The following is an 18,828-nucleotide window of genomic DNA, read 5'->3' as shown; positions in this document are numbered from 1 at the left end:
TTCCTGAAAGTTTGAATGTCTTCTTAATGTAACCGTTATGTTTCATCTCTTTCGCTTTTCTACAGATTGCTCAGGTTTGCTCATCACGTTGAGTGTCTGCGTGGCTCTGCTGCTGATTGTAGTGATTGGAGAATCAGCACTGATCTACAAACTGATCCACAACAGGACACGAGGTACTTAACACACAACAATATACACAGTTCATAATTACTGTATGTATCAGTCCAAGTTCAGGCTCTATTTCAGACCTGGAAAACTGCTCATTAAAGTAGATTTGATATGAATGTAATACTTTAATAAGAACATAAATTACATCTAAGTTATGAAAGATTTCCTCTATTCCAAATTAAATCTACCAGTCTTGTGGAAAACAGCTTTTTGATTACCACCTTGAATTGATTTGCAGGGTCTGTATCTACAAACACTGAGAGAAGATCACAGAACAAAGTGAGTGAAAAAACAAAGTCTTAAAACTGCTTCCCATTATAACCAAATATGAACTGTTTTAAACTGTAACAGCTTAAATCAGTAGCATTCTATAAGGCCAAGAGCCAGATGTGGTTAACATTAAATCTCCAAAGCAGTAGACATTCAGAGTCAGAGTTGGGAACTCTTGATGTCATAGATAGATAGATAGATAGATAGATAGATAGATAGATAGATAGATAGATAGATAGATAGATAGATAGATACTTTATTGATCACGAAGGAAATTTAGCAAACAAGTCATGGACACATTAGGAATTATTCTGCATGAATGAATGAATGTGATGTGATGACTAAAGTGCGAGTTATTTTCTCCTGTGTATGTTACTTTGGTTGCAGGCCAATGGTGATTATGAAGATCAACACCAACCAATCAGATTCAGTCTACCAGAGCTTTAACTCCAACACCACCCAATCAGATTCAGTCTACCAGAGCTTAATCCCAACACCAACCAATCAGATTCAGTCTACCAGAGCTTTAACTCCAACACCAACCAATCAGATTCTGTCTACCAGAGCCTGGACCCCAAAACCAAATAAAAAGATTCAGTCTACCAGAGCTTAATCCCCAACATAAACCAATCAGATTCAGTCTACCAGAGCCTGAACCCAAAACCAACCAATCAGAATTGGTCTATCAGAGGCTAAACCCCAACACCAACCAATCAGATTCAGCCTGCCAGAACTTAAATCCAACTAGTCAGATTCAGTTCCTAAACCCCAAGACCAACCAATTTGATTCAGTCTACCAGAATCTTACCCCCAACACCAACCAATCAGATTCCGCTTGCTAGAGCCTACATCCAAATAAAAGTCAACCGGAGTAGATCTGCGACAGTTGAGTCTTGCCAGATAATTAAAATAATTCTATTAAAGTGTAGACCAGGAGTGTCCAGTCTTATCCACAAAGGGTTAACGTTGCTGTAGGTTTTTAACCCAAGCAAGCAGGAGGACACCTTATTCCACCTGTTTAAGTGGTCCCAGGTATCAGGCTTTTATGTTCTCAGTCCAAGAAGAACACAATTCAAGGTTTGTCAAGAATGAGGCGGCTCATGATATCAACCTTCCTGCCAACTACTGGTTAGCTGAGCTTTACATTGCTTCATCTATTTCCCCACTGAAAACTAGTTCTGGTATGGAGGATGAGTCCTTAGTTTCCCCACTATCTGTTCCTGATGGATGCAATGCAGTCTGACCTTTAAACTCTGAGAACAAGAGGACATTAGATTTTTAAGATTCCTGAAGTCTTTCCTGTTTGAGATCTTGACTATGATCAAACCACAGTGATTAAGCACAGAAATCATATTTCGGATTCCACTGCTTTTAACAGAAGGCAAGTCCCTTCCATCATTCCCTTTTTGAAGCACTCAGACTTCACCCTAAAGAACTTTGCAATGCAAACACCATCCATGCATCCCAAAGTTCCTTTTTGTGGTGTTGTGGTGGAAAATCTTGTGGTGGAAGAATTTGAGCCTCTGAGTCTCTATCAAAGTGAGTAACAAGTTTATTAAAAAGTGAACATGACAAAAGATGGATTCTCTCTCCCTTTCCTAGATCTTTCCTATATCTTTAAGTTCCTTTCATGGCAGTAAGCATTAGTCAGCATTATTCTCAATTGTACACCATTTGCTTACATTTTTATCTTATACGACCTGTTTACTGCGAACAGCCAGCGAGAACATCCAGATCCGACCCGTAGCCTTGTGGCTGGGCGCTACGCCTCTCTCGCTGCCTCTTATCTTCACACTCTGTTTCTGTTCTCATAGCGAGGTCACTTCCTCTTATCTCATGAGACACAAAAAATCCCGCCACCTCTCGGCCACTGTGACATTTACAATCATCCTTAAGCCTAATTGCTCAAAAGGCGTATTTCAACACAATTCAATACATTTCCACCACAGCCTCACCAATAGTTGCTGTGAAGGAGAAAAATGGTACAATCCCTCTCTGCGTTGATTACAGAAAGCTTAACAATCAGACCACTAAAGATGCATATGAGCTTCCTAACATGGAAGAGACATTTTTAGCACCAACTGGATTGAAGTGGTTTTCTGTTATGGACTTAAAATCTGGCTACTATCAGGATGAGGTTGAAGAGAAGGACAAGCCTAAAACAGCATTCCTAACACCAATGGAAATTCTGGGAGAATGCTAACATACCTAGTACATTTCAGCGCATCATGGAAAATGTATATGCAGCAGGAAGCTCAAAGAAGTTATTGCGTTTCTTGATGACCTCGTTGCTTTTTTTCGAGTGCTTCATGAAATTTTTATATTAGTTTGATTTAAAATTCTCTGCAGATTAATTTTTCATGAAATCAGTCAAATATATGGGACACATTGTCTCTATGGATGTACTAAAAACTGACCCAGGGAAGATCTCTGTGCTGACAACCTTGCCAAAGCTGATAAATAACAATGTGCACAGAGTCCTATTTGGCATTAACAGGATATTACAGATGATTTGTCAGAGATTATCCTAAAATTGCAGAGCCTCTCAATGACCTGGCAGCTGGCTGTATTCCACTGAAAAACATGAGCATCCAAACCAGCTTCCTCTGCTGATCTCAAGAAGCCTTTGGATGGAAAGTGGACACACCAATGTGAAGCTTTCCACACACTCATTGAGAAATTAACTACTGCCCCAGTGTACAGGTTTTCCAATCCTCAGATACTCTACATTCTGCATAGAGACGCTAGTCTCCAAGGCCTTGGTGCAGCCCTGTACCAAGAGCAAGATGGTCACATGTGGGTAACTGCATGCGTGCGCAGAAGACTGTCCAAACGTGACAAATGTTACCAACACATAAGCTGGAGTTTCCAGCATTAAAGTGGACTGATTCTTTATTGTTTATGTGGTGAAGGTCTTTTCTTCAGATGGTCCAGAAAGAAAACTCCATTATGACTTGCTCCTGTCGTGTGCATTCCTGGTCTCAAACACCTGCAGTGAAGAAAATGACAAGTTCAAAGAGAAAAATAAGGCACCTAGCCCAGAGTACAGCCTTATACCACTGAAGAGGTCTTGAACACAACTGTAACTATTTGTTTGCGATGTATTTTTATTTGTATGTGGTTGTTGATCAGACAATATATTCACTTTCATTACTTTCCTTAAACTCGTTGTCATGTCTCGTTCTTCTCATGTGGAATTCTCTGTACCAGTAACATGTCCGTGTCAACAAAACATCATCCAAACCTTCACATATTTCACAACAGTCTGTTCCACCCACATTACTCCTCATTCTATCTCCTGGGCTGCTTAAGATTCAGCAGTAACTGTACTGAATGTTTTGGCAGAGAAATGCTGAATCATGATAATGTGGTATAGTTACATTAAGGGTGTGGCTTCAGTCCTTTAGTCTTTCTGAGAAATACTGGCGTAAACAGACTTGACACGAAGCCAAAACGGACCCATCCAAGCTCCGCCCATAAATGTACTCTTTCACAGCAGGCTTTTTTCAGCTTTGTCACTTCAGCCCCGACTGATGGTGAGGACAGCTTCTGCAAATACACATGTATTTTACTCACAAGTGCAACAGCACATGTAGTTATAATAACATATATTATCTTATGTAATTACACAAGTCTAAAAGGTAAATAAGACCTTATTTAAAGATGTTTTTTTTTCAATAAGACTTTTCTGATTGTAAAAGATACACTTGTATAATAAGATCAACTGGTATAATTACATAAGCTGGGCAACTGTAATCCATCTGTAACAGTGAACGCATCACCAGCAGTTACATTATTGTTGCACACATTGTTAACATGTAACTACACAGTAATTAGGGACACAAAATAAAGAGAAATTACTTGGAGTATTTAATAATACTTGGCGGCGCGTTGAGTAGCGCTGTCGCCTCACAGCGAGGAGGGCCTGGGTTCGATTCCCCGGCTGGGTGACCGGGGTCCTCTCTGTGTGGAGTTTGCATGTTCTCTCCGTGTCTGTGTGGGTTTCCTCCGGGTTCTCCGGTTTCCTCCCACAGTCCTAAGACATGCAGTCAGGCCAACTGGACATGCTAAATTGCCCCTAGGTGTGAGTGACTGTCTGTGTCTGTCTGTCTGCCCTGCGATGGACTGGCGACCTGTCCAGGGTGTATCCTGCCTTCCGCCCGAAGACTGCTGGGATAGGCTACAGCATCCCCCGCGACCCTGACGGAGAAGCGGCTGAGAAAATGGATGGATGGATGGATGGATACTTGGAATATACTCATTCTGCTGTATTTGACTGAATGGAAATTTTAATGAATGGAATTTCTTTGGAATTTGAGTGATGAGATGTTTATTAACTCCTTACACAATCAAGGTAGGATCCAAAAATGTCCAATTAAAAAGTTCCAAAAGGGACCAGTAGATGGCGAGATATCACAAACTTAAGGTTAGAAAAATGAACAGAATAGATAGATAGATAGATAGATAGATAGATAGATAGATAGATAGATAGATAGATAGATAGATAGATAGATAGATAGATAGATGTACTGATAATATGGAGTTAAAGGAGGGAGACTTACAGTAATTACATGAACATGGAGCTTTCAGGGGTCATTCATGAACACCATTATGACTCCATCATCAATTTGAAAAGTCCATTTTACGTATTCATTAATGATCAGTGAGCGTATAGTATAACAGAGCTTAGGCACACTTAGTGATGTTTTACATTCATTAAAATTAAATACTTTCTTTTCAGAGAAAAACTACAACAATGAATATATTTTACTATATTTTAAAGTTTGTTATATTATTAGACATAATCTATCATGACAGCTCATAACATCTGCTGGATAACTTTGTATTATGATGAGCAGATTCTTTATTTCAGCCTCTCAGCAGAAAAAGAAGCAGAGGATTTCTCAGGATGTGGTCAGTAGGCTGGAGACTAAAAATGTCTGTGTCACTTCTCTCTCTCTTAGAGTGGACACTCCTAAACCAGAGAGAGAGAGATGAACAGCGGCGTTCTCTCAGTAAAGATGTGGCTCTGTGTGTTTCTGCTCTACTCTGTGCTGCAGGAATCTTCAGGTGAGTCCACACGACTGTGTGAGTTCTTCTTCATGTGCATCACTGCTGCACTGTAGTGAACTGTAGACAGTGAACTGTAGTGAACTGTAGAAGAGTTCAGGTTCTAGATATGCTGTTATCACCGTGTCTTTATTGACTCTTTCTCCTCTGATCTTGTCCTGTATTGATCACACGTCAAGGTGGACTGTATTCAATTCAGACACCAATTCAGCATTTTGTGAAATCAAACGTAAATAAAAAGCTCTGATAATATAATAAAGGTTTTGCTTTTCATTTTGGCAGAAATTCTGCGCGTCACTACAGAAAAGCATCGCATTTCATGCTTTTCTCTGTAGTTTTCACTGTAATGTGGCACAAATTCTTCCCTATACTCACCTATTTACACACATAGCAATGCTTGACTGTCTGCCCTGCAATACGCAACAATGTCTCACTCAATATGAAATATCAACCCATTGGACTGACGTGAGCTTGTTTTATAGTGGTAACTATACACTGGTAAATTAAGCTGAATTTTCATGCTATGCAATTTACACCAGTCGCTCACAAGTGGACGAGTGAAGCTTCAGGAAGAGTGTATTTTGTTTATGGGCCAAAAACTATGAAGCGCGTTTGTTTACTGCTGTTGCAGGACTTGTATTAATATCGTTCACCATGTGGAAACATTTTTACTTTACGTTTATTACGAAATGCCACTGATGGTCCACTGCAGACCATGTCACATCAGTATAGGCCCGAGGACCACCACAGTGTGCTTTCTGGCCCACTTTTGGTCCACGGCCCATTGGATCTAAAGAACCTGAACCATTTGTAAAACCCGTGATGAGAGTCCTCTTATTCTGAAGTGATACCCCTGAACTCTATTAGCTCCCTTTCTGTCATGCTTGCTGTGCCTGTCTTGAGCGAGATTCACTCTCAGCTTTGTTGTAAAGTCTATTTTGAGATTTTTTAATTTTGTCTGAGAAGTTCAGTCGTTTCTCTTTATATGCTTTAAAAAATGCCATTTGTAGGTCTTGGATCAGCCGTGATGTATAACTCAGAAAAACATTGGCCGTCTTAGTTTCTAACGCTGACTTTTCACAGAGCTGGATATGAATCTCTTTACCAGACTGATTCAAATTTAGACTAAAATCCTGTGGCTTTGACTGAGCCTAGCAGTGACGCTTTTAGCTAATTTTAAGTGGAACTCAAGTATGTGTTTCAGTAGTGATGATTCTTAATGTTCAGTGCTGAGTTTTATACTTTGGGAGATATTTAGTTCAAAACAATAGGATCTAACAGCTCAGCGCTTGGCCATTAAGCACAGGACATTTTTGTAATGAACTTTTTTTTAAGGTAAACATTAAAGTAATTAAAACTGGATATCAATCTAGACGATGAGCGCAGAAACAAGAGGCGGTCACAATGTTACACCTGATCAGTGTAGAGTGCAGTAAAGAACCTTGTGGGCTTGTTTTAATGTGGACATTTTCCATTTGTATTTTTTCAAATATTTCATTTATAGAAATCTGCAGTAGCTACACTGTTTACTTTAACACTGAATCTTCACCGCAGTGAGCCGAGACACTTCTCAACATCTGTCACTGTCACTAAACACACGTGACAAAAAGGGAGCGTCTATGTAGAGTTAGAGGCCTGGTTGTGTGTGTATATATTGTCGTATCTCAACACATTATAGCTCGTTTTGACACATTCAGAATCAGAATCAGAATCAGAATCCTTTATTGATCCCAGAGGGAAATTGCAGTTGTTACAGTTGCAAACATTTATGTAAAAGAATAAACACTTTAATAATTTAAAACAAAGATGAAGAGAAATTTGCAATATGTGCATGAGATTTAAGTTTTTATGAATATAGTAAAGACTGTGATAGTAAATATGAAACATCCAGTATAAAGCAATTCAAGTTATTGTACCTCTGAGCTCAGTTGTACCTTTTGCACACAATTATGATTATTATTACACATATGAACAGTTTGGTATTGAGTTTTGCGCAGATGAACCACACTTTGTGAATCACACACTGAGAGAGGAGTTGTAGAGTTTGATGGCCACAGGTAAGAATGACCTCCTGTGGTGCTCTGTGGTCATTTCGGTAGAATGAGTCTTGAGCTCCACACCCACAACATCACTGGCCTTGTGGATCAGTCTATATTTGTCCTTGATAGCCTCCTCAGTTCCCTCTGGATCAGTCTCACCTCCACCCTGTCTCCCACTCTGAAGGCCCTCTTCTTTTTGTTGAAGAGAGCCTTAATGTCCTTTGTTACCCACGGCTTGTTGTTTGAGTAACATTTAACAGTCCTGGTTGGGACAGTGGAGTCCACACAGAAGTTAATGTAGTCCGTGATGCTCTCTGTGAGCCCGTCGATGTCCTCTCTGTGTGGCTCAGAGTGCAGACCAATCATTAGCCTCATAGTAATCCTGCAGTGCCTCGTAAGTCTCCCCAGACCATCTACTCACTGTCCGCTTGGTCACAGGCTGACTCTTCACCAGCGGCACATAACAGGAGCTGAGGTTCATCAAGTTGTGGTCTGACCTACCCAGAGGGGGGAGGGGGGAGCAGCGGTATGCGTCCTTTAGCATACAGCAGGTCCAGTGTTCTTTCCTCTCTGGTGGGACAGGCCACATACTGAGTGAAGTGTGGTAATGCTTTGGCCATAGCGACGTGGTTAAAGTCACCTGATATTGTGATAAAGAAACTCAGGTGTTGAGTTTGGAGACGTGCTGTAGTTGAATAAATGACGTCACACGCTGACGATTGAAACACTGTCATCCGGGATGTCCTGGTGTAGCCATGTCTCCGAAAAGCACATTAGACGACACTCCCGGTACTCCCTCTGACTCCTGGCTAGTGCTGTCAGCTCGTCCATCTTATTACCCAGCGACCTCACGTTGCCCATGATGACGGAGGGGAGACGGAGGGATATCACCTCTTCTCCATAAGCCTCCGCCGTCTCTCCCTCGCTTTCCCCGTGCACTGGTTTATTCCCCCTCTGCATCCCCTGTGCATCCGTCTCCAAAACCCTTCAGGGGTGTTCATTGTCCTGGTCGCCATGCCGACCGGCTTCAGCGCGATCAGCTGATCCCATGTGTAAACAAAGCGGCCAGCGGACCAGGAGAGTGAAAGAAGCACTTTCACGGTGAAAAAACAGACCAAGACTTTCAGCGCGTTTCAAAAGGGGACAGCTTCACTAACTTGCCTCATCAAATAAATAAACTATTAAAAAGATAAAAGTTAAGAAGAAAAATGAAAAAAACACGAACGGGAGCTGCTGGAACAGGCAGCATGAACGCACGCGCACTTTATGTGGTTCACTGTGGTTGTTCTTGAGTTTATGTTCTAAAATATGATGAAAAATGCTTCATCCAAGTTCTTGGTGATGTGGTGTTTCTGCAGGCTGCACTGTAGAGCGAGGTTTGGGAGACACCATCACCAAATCTGCTGGAGATTCTGTGGAGCTGCCGTGCTCCTGTGAACAACAAACAAAGGAAGATCCTCAGACAGTTCAGTGGGGATTTAAGAGACAGTTCACACCAGGCGACTACAGAGCTGATCACTCAGTGTTTCCAGAGGACGGCAGTCAGAATCGGCGCTACAGAGGCAGAGTTCAGATACTGAATCAGAATAAACCAGGAACTGTAGCTCTAATCATCTCCCACCTCACTGAGGAAGATGAAGGAGCGTATCTGTGTGGGAACAACGGGAAATATAACAGAGCCGTCACTCTCCAAGTCTCCACAGGTAAGTCTAACAGAGGATTAATCAGAATTTCTGTTTGATGGGGGTGAAGTTTGAGAAGGTATGTGAAATTTAATCATCATGTATTTGTAACCTTTTATTTATAAAGTAAACATGTTCCTGCAGTTTATGTGGATGTTTGACAGTAGATGAATGTCCTGTAGATCAGTAGAGCTGCTGAAGTTGGGTCACAAATGATTAATTATGGTGAAAAGAATTGGTGCATTAGTTAAGTGTTCCTTAAACAGTATTTATATATCATTATTTTTATATCTATATGTTAATACATAGTGCCTCATTAAGAGGCTAAAGTAATTGAGTCTGTTAACTGATATTTGAGTAATGCTGTACAGTAACTACATGTACACAACACATTCATGATATGTTCATAACCAGGACATTAACAGTCCATTACAATGACATCAGCACTTTGAAAACCACATTAAATTGATGAATTAATGAATAATGAATCCATAATGTGATGAATCGAATACGCACTCAGTGATGTGGAGCATGAACTCCATTAAAATACACATCACTTATTCTCAGGTAACAAATGATGTGAAGCACATGATATTCAAGAGATCCATGTTGCATTTATTACTGATCTATTAATGATATTTCTTTAAAAACATGACACACAAATGAATGACATTTCACATTTATATACATAATTCAATGATGATATTCACTAATATTTCATGAGGTGATGAGCCTGGATGTGTAATATTACTGCACACTTAATAAAAGATGCTACAGGAGAATTTAATGTAAGAGTAGATGTTGAAGTTTGTTTGGATTTCATTTTAGTCATTAAAGCCAATAAACACTGATTAATAATGAATGTAGTCTGGATTTCTCTCACAGTGAGCTCAGTAAACTGTTCATGTTCTCAATAGATCATCATGAAGGTCACACTGAGCATCACTGACTGTGTTTCCAGTTCATAACATGAAATGTTCATCACTCATTAATGAATGTTTCTAAAGGACGTAACTGTAATGAATCCTTACTGTACTGTTTATGAATGAGCCATGAACACTTCATATACATGCAGTTCCTGTAAAGCTTTACTGATCGGCGTTCAGTCGTTAGTTCCAGCTTATTTACTCAATAACTGGGAACAAACTGCGTTACAAACTCTACAGAACTGAATATTAGATTTCTCTGTAATGTAAACTCCACAGCGTTCACTGAAAATGTCCTTCAGACTGTAAATGTTTATGAATCATCATCAGCAGAGATGAATATGAATGATATTTCATATCGGCATCGGCCCACAATTCCCATATCAGTGCATCCCTAATAACAGTGTCATGTTACCATCACTGTTAATAATGTCATTATGACACATGACATAATCTTTTATGATCTGACATCAGAAATGATCACGTGACATAAACATGATATAATATGATATAATATAATATGATTATAGCATCTGTGAGGGTAATTACCAGCAACATGACATGTTTAAGGCATGGTTATGTCAGTGTTATGTAGAGAGTTCAAGAAAATTGTGATGAAATGAAATAAACTAAGCACTGATATTTTAATAATGAGTAATAACAGTTAATAATTAACCCTTAATGTAAAGCGTTACCCGTCTGTCTGATACAGAAATATTACAAAAATATGTTTTTTAATGTAGCCAAACTTCCAACATTACTGTGACGTTAGATCAATAAAAGCTTTGAGGCTGAATTATAATGACAGGAACGAAGCAGAACCCTGACTGATAAACTTCATCAAACCAGCCAATTAAATAACACTAAACGAGAGACGGTGTGACAGAATCACATCCAGCTGATGTGAACAGAGGGGGTAACAGTGGTAAAGACCACTGAGAGAACTGGTTACTGTGCTGTTGGTGTTGAGATGGTGGTGATGTGTGTGTCTGTATTTGTGGGTCTGCAGGCTGTGTTGTGCTGAGTGACACTGAGAGAACGTTCTCCAGATCTTCAGGAGAGTCTTTTCTGCTGCCCTGTCCCTGTCCCAAAGACCAACACAGGATCAACCCTGAGAGAGTCACATGGACTAAAAATCAGACTGCAGTGTCTAATGATACAGAATCCTACAGAGGCAGAGTCTGGATGTTCGACCAGAACCATTCCAGAAATTTCTCTCTCCTCATCTCAGATCTGACTAAAGAGGACTCTGGACTCTACACCTGCAGAGCTGACGAGAAGGACATGCCATATGTCCAGCTGGACGTCACAGGTCAGTCGGTCAAATCATCATACAGTTTCAGTACTGACCGCACTGCACCAGCGTAACTGACTCAGCACCCAATCTGTTTCCAGAAGCTTCTCTCTGTAAGACTGAAGAGAACACTAACAGTAGCTGGAGCTGTGGAATGTGATGCTGGTGCAGATGTGACTGCTGTGATTAAACAGCTGGAAAGTGTTTTCATCACTGAACACAATGTAGATAATAAAATCTCTGAAAACAGAAAAAGTCGTTTAAAATCGGACACATTTACTACTTTTATGAAGCCGTGCTCTTCTGTGGAGAGACAGATGTTTGTTGGTGGAGTTCAACGCTCAGCTGGTCAGCATTAGTGCCCAGTAGCCGCTCTGCACAGTAGCCTCAGTGAAGAGTGTGATGTGGCTCAGCTTGTGAGACTCTATTCCTAACTGTGTGTTTGAGGCCACAGTGTGGATCTGAACTCCAGCTGCAGTTCACATGTGTTACTGAGAGTAAATGAGAGCGGCTGCCCGCTGGCTGTGAGCTACAGGAGAATTACTCAGACTACAGCGGCTGGTAAAGCGGGCGGGGCTGAGTTTAGCGAGTGTTCTGGTGTGAAGTGATATCATTTTAATCAGATGGAGGAAAAGACGCTGTTTCCTCTCCTGCAGCGCTCACTGTTCACACAGAGCCAGCCACCTGATCAGGGGCGCCAGATCCCCGCTGTAGTGCTTTAATGACACTTGATATGAAAAGATTTTTTTGTTGTTGTTTTTTGTTGTTATATTAAGAAATAAACACATTCAGTAACTAAATATTCTTAAAAAGATAAACATGTTTGCACTTTTTCTTATTCTTACAGAATATAAGAAAATTCAATATAATTTTCTATAGAACACAAAAAATGAAAATGTTCAACAGTTGCTGTTCTAGACGTGAGGTGTATGGTAAAGTGTATGAAATTGATGGTCAAAAAATTTACTTTATCTCCTAATTCTAAATTTCTCAAAAATCTCTTTAGGTTTTTCGACTAATTTTACAATATTTTATTTTCAAGAATTGCCTTTTTTCATGACATAAGTTGTTGTGAGCTTCATAAATAAATAAATATAACAGTGATGTATTATTATTAATATCTTTGTGAGTTTTTCAACAACAGCTATTATCCCAATAAAAATCACACTATATTCAAAATGATTGGAATGAAACTCTTCAAATGCTTTTAATTTATGATTAATTTTATGTAAACATGTGTAATGTCTATAATATATAATGTATTTTCTGGTCAGTCAAAGGCTGTTGTTGTTTCAGGCTGCACTCTGTCAGAGAATAAACAGACTGTTCCAGTCAGTAGATCCTCAGGAGAGTCTGTTCTTCTGTCCTGCACCTGCACTGACCAGCAGGGCAGACCTGTGGGAGTTCAGTGGAGAACTCCAAACCAGGAAGATCTCCTTCAGCGCTACAGCGGCCGAGTTCAGATGTTTAACCAGAGCTCTACAGGAAATTTCTCTGTACTGATCTCAGACCTGACTGAAGAGGATGGAGGAACATATTCATGCTGGATAAACCAGAATCAGTACAGGAACTTCAGCCTCACTGTTAAAGGTAAACTGCTGAATTCTGTCTCTCTCACATTCATACATCTGCTGAATGAGACTAAAAACAAAGCTAGAATCAATAATATTATTAGCAGAAGTAATCAAGGTATGAAGAATGGCTAAAACATTTGGGAAAAGGATTCGTTCATTATAATATTAGTCCTGTATCAGTACTTTACTAGTTCTGCATAAGGTCTGTAATAATACAGTAACTTTTTTTTTTAAATGTTAGGGTTTTTAAAATTTATACTGTGTGATTTGCTTACCTGTTGTGTATCGACTGGATCAGAATTGACCAACAGGTTTTAGATTTTTAGAAACTTGGACAGATGGAGGTCTCCACCTGTGAAAGGGATGATACAAGTTGTAAACAAAACCTGAGCCCTGGTTGGTGCTTATACTGTTGCTGTTGTCATGAATCAGTGATGAACGAATTATATCTAAGTAATGTTGAAATAAGTCGTCTGAGCCTGGAAGAGCTTTTCTGTTCTAAACTGGAACAACGTCTGTTGAAGTGGAGTTAACTTCAGCAACCTAAGCAAGACATAACTGTACTACAAATTCTCTTCTAATACTAGTTAGAGTTACATTGCAGCTAAAATGTTGAGGATATTTAAATATGCTTTTGTTAAAGTGTGCTTTGGTACGTTATGAAATAATTACATTCATTCTTGTTTTATCAAGTTTTATCAGCAGACTAAAATATTAAATACAATTTCAAATATATTACTTTTGAAGTGTACAGGAAAGTGCATTTTAGTTGCATTTCCATAAATTACATTAATACAAATGTATCTTTAGTATTCCTTTAGTATATTTAGTAAGTTCCCTACTAATATACTTAAAAATAACTTGGACATTTTTATCAAAGACACTGTTGAGACCTTCAGGTAAAGATTACACCACTTTCGAGAGTTCCTGTCCATCCTAGTCCACTCTACCGTGGCCTGGGTGCACATTTCAGAGATTGTATGAGTTTATTTACATGCTTAACCTGCTGGTCCATGTTGATTTTGATGGTCACTCAAACTGTCCCAGTGGTTCATTATGTCCGCTGATCCAGTCGCATAGACACCCTACAGCAGGTACCGATACTGATATTGCAACTGCTTAATAATACCAATACTTATCAATACTCAATATAATATCAATATAATTTTGCAAAAAATAAAAATATCACATGAAAATATGTGAAATGATTCAGAAGTTACTTTATTATTACATTTTATTGCAAAAATAACAATTCTTAGTTGGTCTATATTTACACAGTGGAGTGTACCTGTAATTTAGGGATTCTGTGTGGACTCATCCATCCCTCAGTGGTTCAGGCTCTTACACACTAGTGTCAGCAGTGATGTTTTTATTCTCAACTTTATACCAAGCAAGTATGATGATGTTTGATAATGTGCCTCTGGGAGGGGGTGGTAACTACAAAATGAATTACCCCTGCTTGTCAGGACCACTCACACCCAGTTCACACTTATGCTGCACTGTTTGCATCAGAACAGTAAACATCTTTATAGCAGTACAGACTGACAGCATCATGAAGCCATGCAAGCATGTCTGACTACTGACTACTGCTATCCACTGATGAAGCTGTGGCTGCTGCTTGACTCTTTATTATGTAGGAACATAAATTAGAAGTACTTAAAACAGACGCTGACTGTGTCCTGAGTTAATGACTTCAGACCTTTATTATGATGATAGCGAGTGTTTCCTCGACTTGACAAGATCCCATCAGCATCGGAGCCGAGAGGCTGCACTGAGGATGCAGGACAAGCAGCTGCTTTGCTAAAGCAGTCAAACACTCTGCCCTGCTTCAGATTTATAGATTATTATGTTTGTGTTTCATGAGGTTACCGATGTTACCCCCTCTACACCCAACAGCCTTTTTACATATATTGCATTTAGCTGCAGGTTTATTGAATTCAGTAATGTGAGCCCACACTTTTGAAACGTTATCCTTTATGACAGGACGGCACAGAGTAATGCTCAGCTTTCGATATGGTTAACGTTAGGGTTAGCCAATCAGAATCGTATGGATGCTATGGTTGAACTAACGTTACATAAATATTGATAACAGCACCATTTGTCCAGTCCACACTTCAGTACTGACCAATCAGGAACTGGTACCTATTTAGTACTGGGTCTCGATACTGTCATGCCTCCAGCAAACTCCTGAGCGGAATCCTTTTCCCAGAGCTCAACGTGAGATCATTTGACTGTTCAGTCACAATCGGAGTTGGACTCTGACACAAACTCCATTGCCCAGGATTCTATGGGAACTCACGTGTCTTCTGACTCATGTCTGCGCTCCTATCAGCGCTCCCAATCCCTGGAATTCTAACCGGGTTCACCTGTGTAGACTGTCATGTGACTCACAGATTTAGTATATATAGTATATATATTGTTTTCTTGAGAACTACTGAACGTTTCATTCTGACTGCCATTGTTTCGTGTTTTTGACCCCTGCTTTGTTTACCTGATTACGACTTTGTGCTTCATTCCTTTTTTGTACCTTTGCCTGTCTTTTTGGGTCTGTGTTTTGACTTTTGGCCCATTTCACGTTTACGATTTTGTCTTGCCTCTTTTGCTTTTGGAGATTAAACTGTGATCTGCTCGCATCTGAAACTATTGCCATGTCAGAAATACCCTGCTCTACCCTACAGCTGTCATCCTGGATTGTGAGAATGACAGTGCTGTGCTCTGTTCGGCCATTGAAGACAAAGTTTGTTGAGGAGTGGGCGCTAAAAGAGTGGAATATGCAATAAACAGGACTCAACAGGAGACTGGTGCAATACTTACCTGACAGGACTGGCGCTGCCATTAAGGCAATTAAACGCTTAACTGAGTATTAGAAAAGAAATGATGAATGCGACTTCGTTTTGTCCAGGGAGACTGTTGTGTTTTCGGTTGACCACTAAGTGTGTTATATAATTAAGCTATGTAGTATTAATTACACAACTCTTGAAGTGCAACCACATTCACCACATGCCAAGAAGTTTAGGATCCAGAGAAGAGCTCCAAAAAGGAGATGTAAGGTGAGGTGTATGTAGATGGATATTTGTGTACATATATGTGTTTCCCTTTTGGTAACACTACAGTTTCTCTCTGTAATACTGTGTGTAGTCTGGACGCAGTGCTGCCTCGGAGTCGGTGTCTGTTGGTGGGCTATGCTGACTCTTAATTGGGGAAGTGCTTCAAGTATGAATTCAATGTGTGACAGTGGTGTTTGCATATGGCAAAAAACCTTGAAGCTTGGTTTGGGTTTGTGAGCAGTAATGATGTGCATTCTGATTAATTTTGATATTCAAGTATCGTGTGTATGAGTTCATGAATGGAAATCCAGTTAATCACATGGGAAAACAATGGCTAGCTGTAACTAGTGTAAGGATGTAGACTCATCTTTTTAGGTGGGAGCACTGATGATGCACAAAAATACAGCAGCACAGAGAGGAAGATATTTTACTGTTCAAAAACAGCAGAGGGAAGTGAGCTGGGTTTTCATGTTGGATAAGCAACAGTTGCTGCCTCTTCAGATGAGCTAATAAGCCAACAGAGCTAACAGGCATCATGTTGGATGCTGAAGAGGACATTATGTCACAAGATATTTTCTTCTCAGTGGATGATGTGCCAACAAGATATTTGTCAGATAAATATGTTTTCATTGTTTTAGTTAACATTAGTTACAGTAGCCTAGTACACCTCTCTAGGCCGGGTTATCCGCTCACATGGCTTCTCATACCATTGCTATGCTGACGACACCCAGCTCTATCTTTCATTCCCGCCTGATGACGCGTCGATCTCTGTGCGGATATCGCAGTGCCTCTCGGACATATCCGCATGGATAAAGGAACACCACCTTCAACTAAACCTGGTCCTTAACCAACCAAAACGGGCGCATGTCACCCCACTGCTCATTGAGCTCCACTGGTTACCGGTTGCTGCTCGTATCAAATTTAAAACTCTTACGATGGCCCACAAGGTGTTAACAGAGCAGGCTCCTTCCTACCTGCACTCGCTCCTAAAGGCTTACAGCACCGCCCGGCCGCTGCGATCCTCCAATGAACGTCGCTTAGCTTTGCCAAACATTCACACAAAGCAATCGAGACTGTTCTCATACTTGATTCCCCAATGGTGGAACAAGCTACCTTCCACTGTCAGAGCAGCGGCGTCCCTCGCTATTTTTAAGAAACTCCTGAAGACGGAGCTCTTCAGGGAGCACTTACTCTAATCGCCTCTTGCAATCTAACCACTACCAACCTCATCTCCTTCTTGCCCTCCTTCCCTTCTCTACCCCGCTATTACCCTTTGGCCTCCTTTAAGGCCTGACTATGTTTGTTCTATGTACCTCATTATTTGTAAGTCACTTTGGATAAAAGCGTCTGCTAAATGTAAATGTAATGTAATGTAATGTAGTTAGTAATACAGCCAGGCTATCCTTGCCCTCTGAGTCACGTATTTAAAACCACGTCCTTGGCAATGCACTCAAATTCAGTCACTCTTCTTTCCTAGTAGCAAAAAACTTACTAAATGTTTTGACTTTTCTTTTTGCATCACTTTCAGTGTGTACAGACCTTAAAGCAGCATGCACTGACCAATTAAATCGTAAAATGAAGCTATACTGGCCAGCTTTGTAATCACCAAATTACAGATTTGTCAAAATAGTCAAAATACATCCCCAATTCCATAAAAGTTAAGATGCTTTGTAAAATGTCAATAAGTGTAAATAAAAACAGAATGCAATTATTTGCAAATCTCATAGACCCATATTTTATTCACAATAGAACATAGAACACATATCTCCAACATAGATGTTGAAAGTGAGACATTTTACCATTTCATGAAAAACATTAACTCATTTAGAACTTGATGGCAGCAACACATCTTTAAAAAGTTGGGACAGAGGCAACAAAAGACTGGAAAAGTAAGTGGTACTGACAAAAAACAGCTGGAGGAGCAGTTTGCAACTAACTCACATGGCTGGGTATAAAAGAGCATTTTAGAGAGGCAGAGTCTCTCTTAGGCTAAGATGGGAAAAGGTTCACCAACCTGTGAAGAATTGCTTCTAAAAATTGTGGAACAATTTCAGAAAAATGAAGAATTTGGATATCCCACCATCTACAGTGCATAACATCATCAAAACATTCAGAGAATCTGGAGAAAGCCCTGTATTAAAGGGACAAGGTGGCGGTCAATATTGGATGCCTGTGATCTTTGGGCCCTCAGGCAGCACTGCACTGAAAACGGGCATGATTCTGTACTGGAAGTCACTGCATGGGCTCAAAAACACTTCCAGAAATCAATGTAAACACACTTCACCATTTAATCCACAAACGAGAGTTAAAGCTGTATCATGCAAAGAAGAAGCCAAATGTTAACATGATCTAGAAACGCTGCCGTCTTCTCTGGGGTGAAGGTCATGTAAAATGTACTGAGACAAAATGGAAAACTGTTCTGTGGTCAGATGAATCAAAATTTTAAATTCTGATGGACGGCTTGTCCTTCAGACTCAAGAGGAGAGGGACCATCCAGCTTGTTATCAGCCCACAGTTCAAAAACCTGCATCTCTGATGGTCTGGGGTTTCATTAGTGGCTATGGTGCGGGCAGCTTACACATCTGGAAAGATTCTTTCAATGCAACATGTGCGAAAAATCCAGTAAACAAAACCTGGAACTGAGCAGCTAGAATCCTACATCAGACAAGAATGGGACAACATTCCTCTCCTAGAACTACAGTAATAGGTCTCCTCACTTCACAAGAAAAAGAAGAGGGGATGCTACACAATGGTAGAC

General features: G+C 40.1%; 1 protein-coding gene across 1 annotated transcript in view; it reads left to right on the top strand.

Moving 5' to 3' along the window:
* Positions 1–5,427: 5,427 nt before the first annotated feature.
* Positions 5,428–18,828, top strand: part of LOC108413729 (obscurin-like) — a 48,571-nt gene continuing 35,170 nt past the window's right edge. The window contains exons 1-4 of the mRNA XM_037540895.1: positions 5,428–5,508; positions 8,906–9,250; positions 11,165–11,467; positions 12,746–13,039. Coding sequence (XP_037396792.1) covers positions 5,433–5,508; positions 8,906–9,250; positions 11,165–11,467; positions 12,746–13,039 — 1,018 coding nt within the window. The 5' untranslated portion in view covers positions 5,428–5,432. The remainder of the gene's footprint in view (positions 5,509–8,905; positions 9,251–11,164; positions 11,468–12,745; positions 13,040–18,828) is intronic.

This window comes from Pygocentrus nattereri, chromosome 9, assembly GCF_015220715.1.
Source record: "Pygocentrus nattereri isolate fPygNat1 chromosome 9, fPygNat1.pri, whole genome shotgun sequence".
In the NCBI taxonomy this organism is placed as follows: Eukaryota; Metazoa; Chordata; class Actinopteri; order Characiformes; family Serrasalmidae; genus Pygocentrus; species Pygocentrus nattereri.
This window is presented reverse-complemented; position numbering and strand designations above follow the sequence as displayed.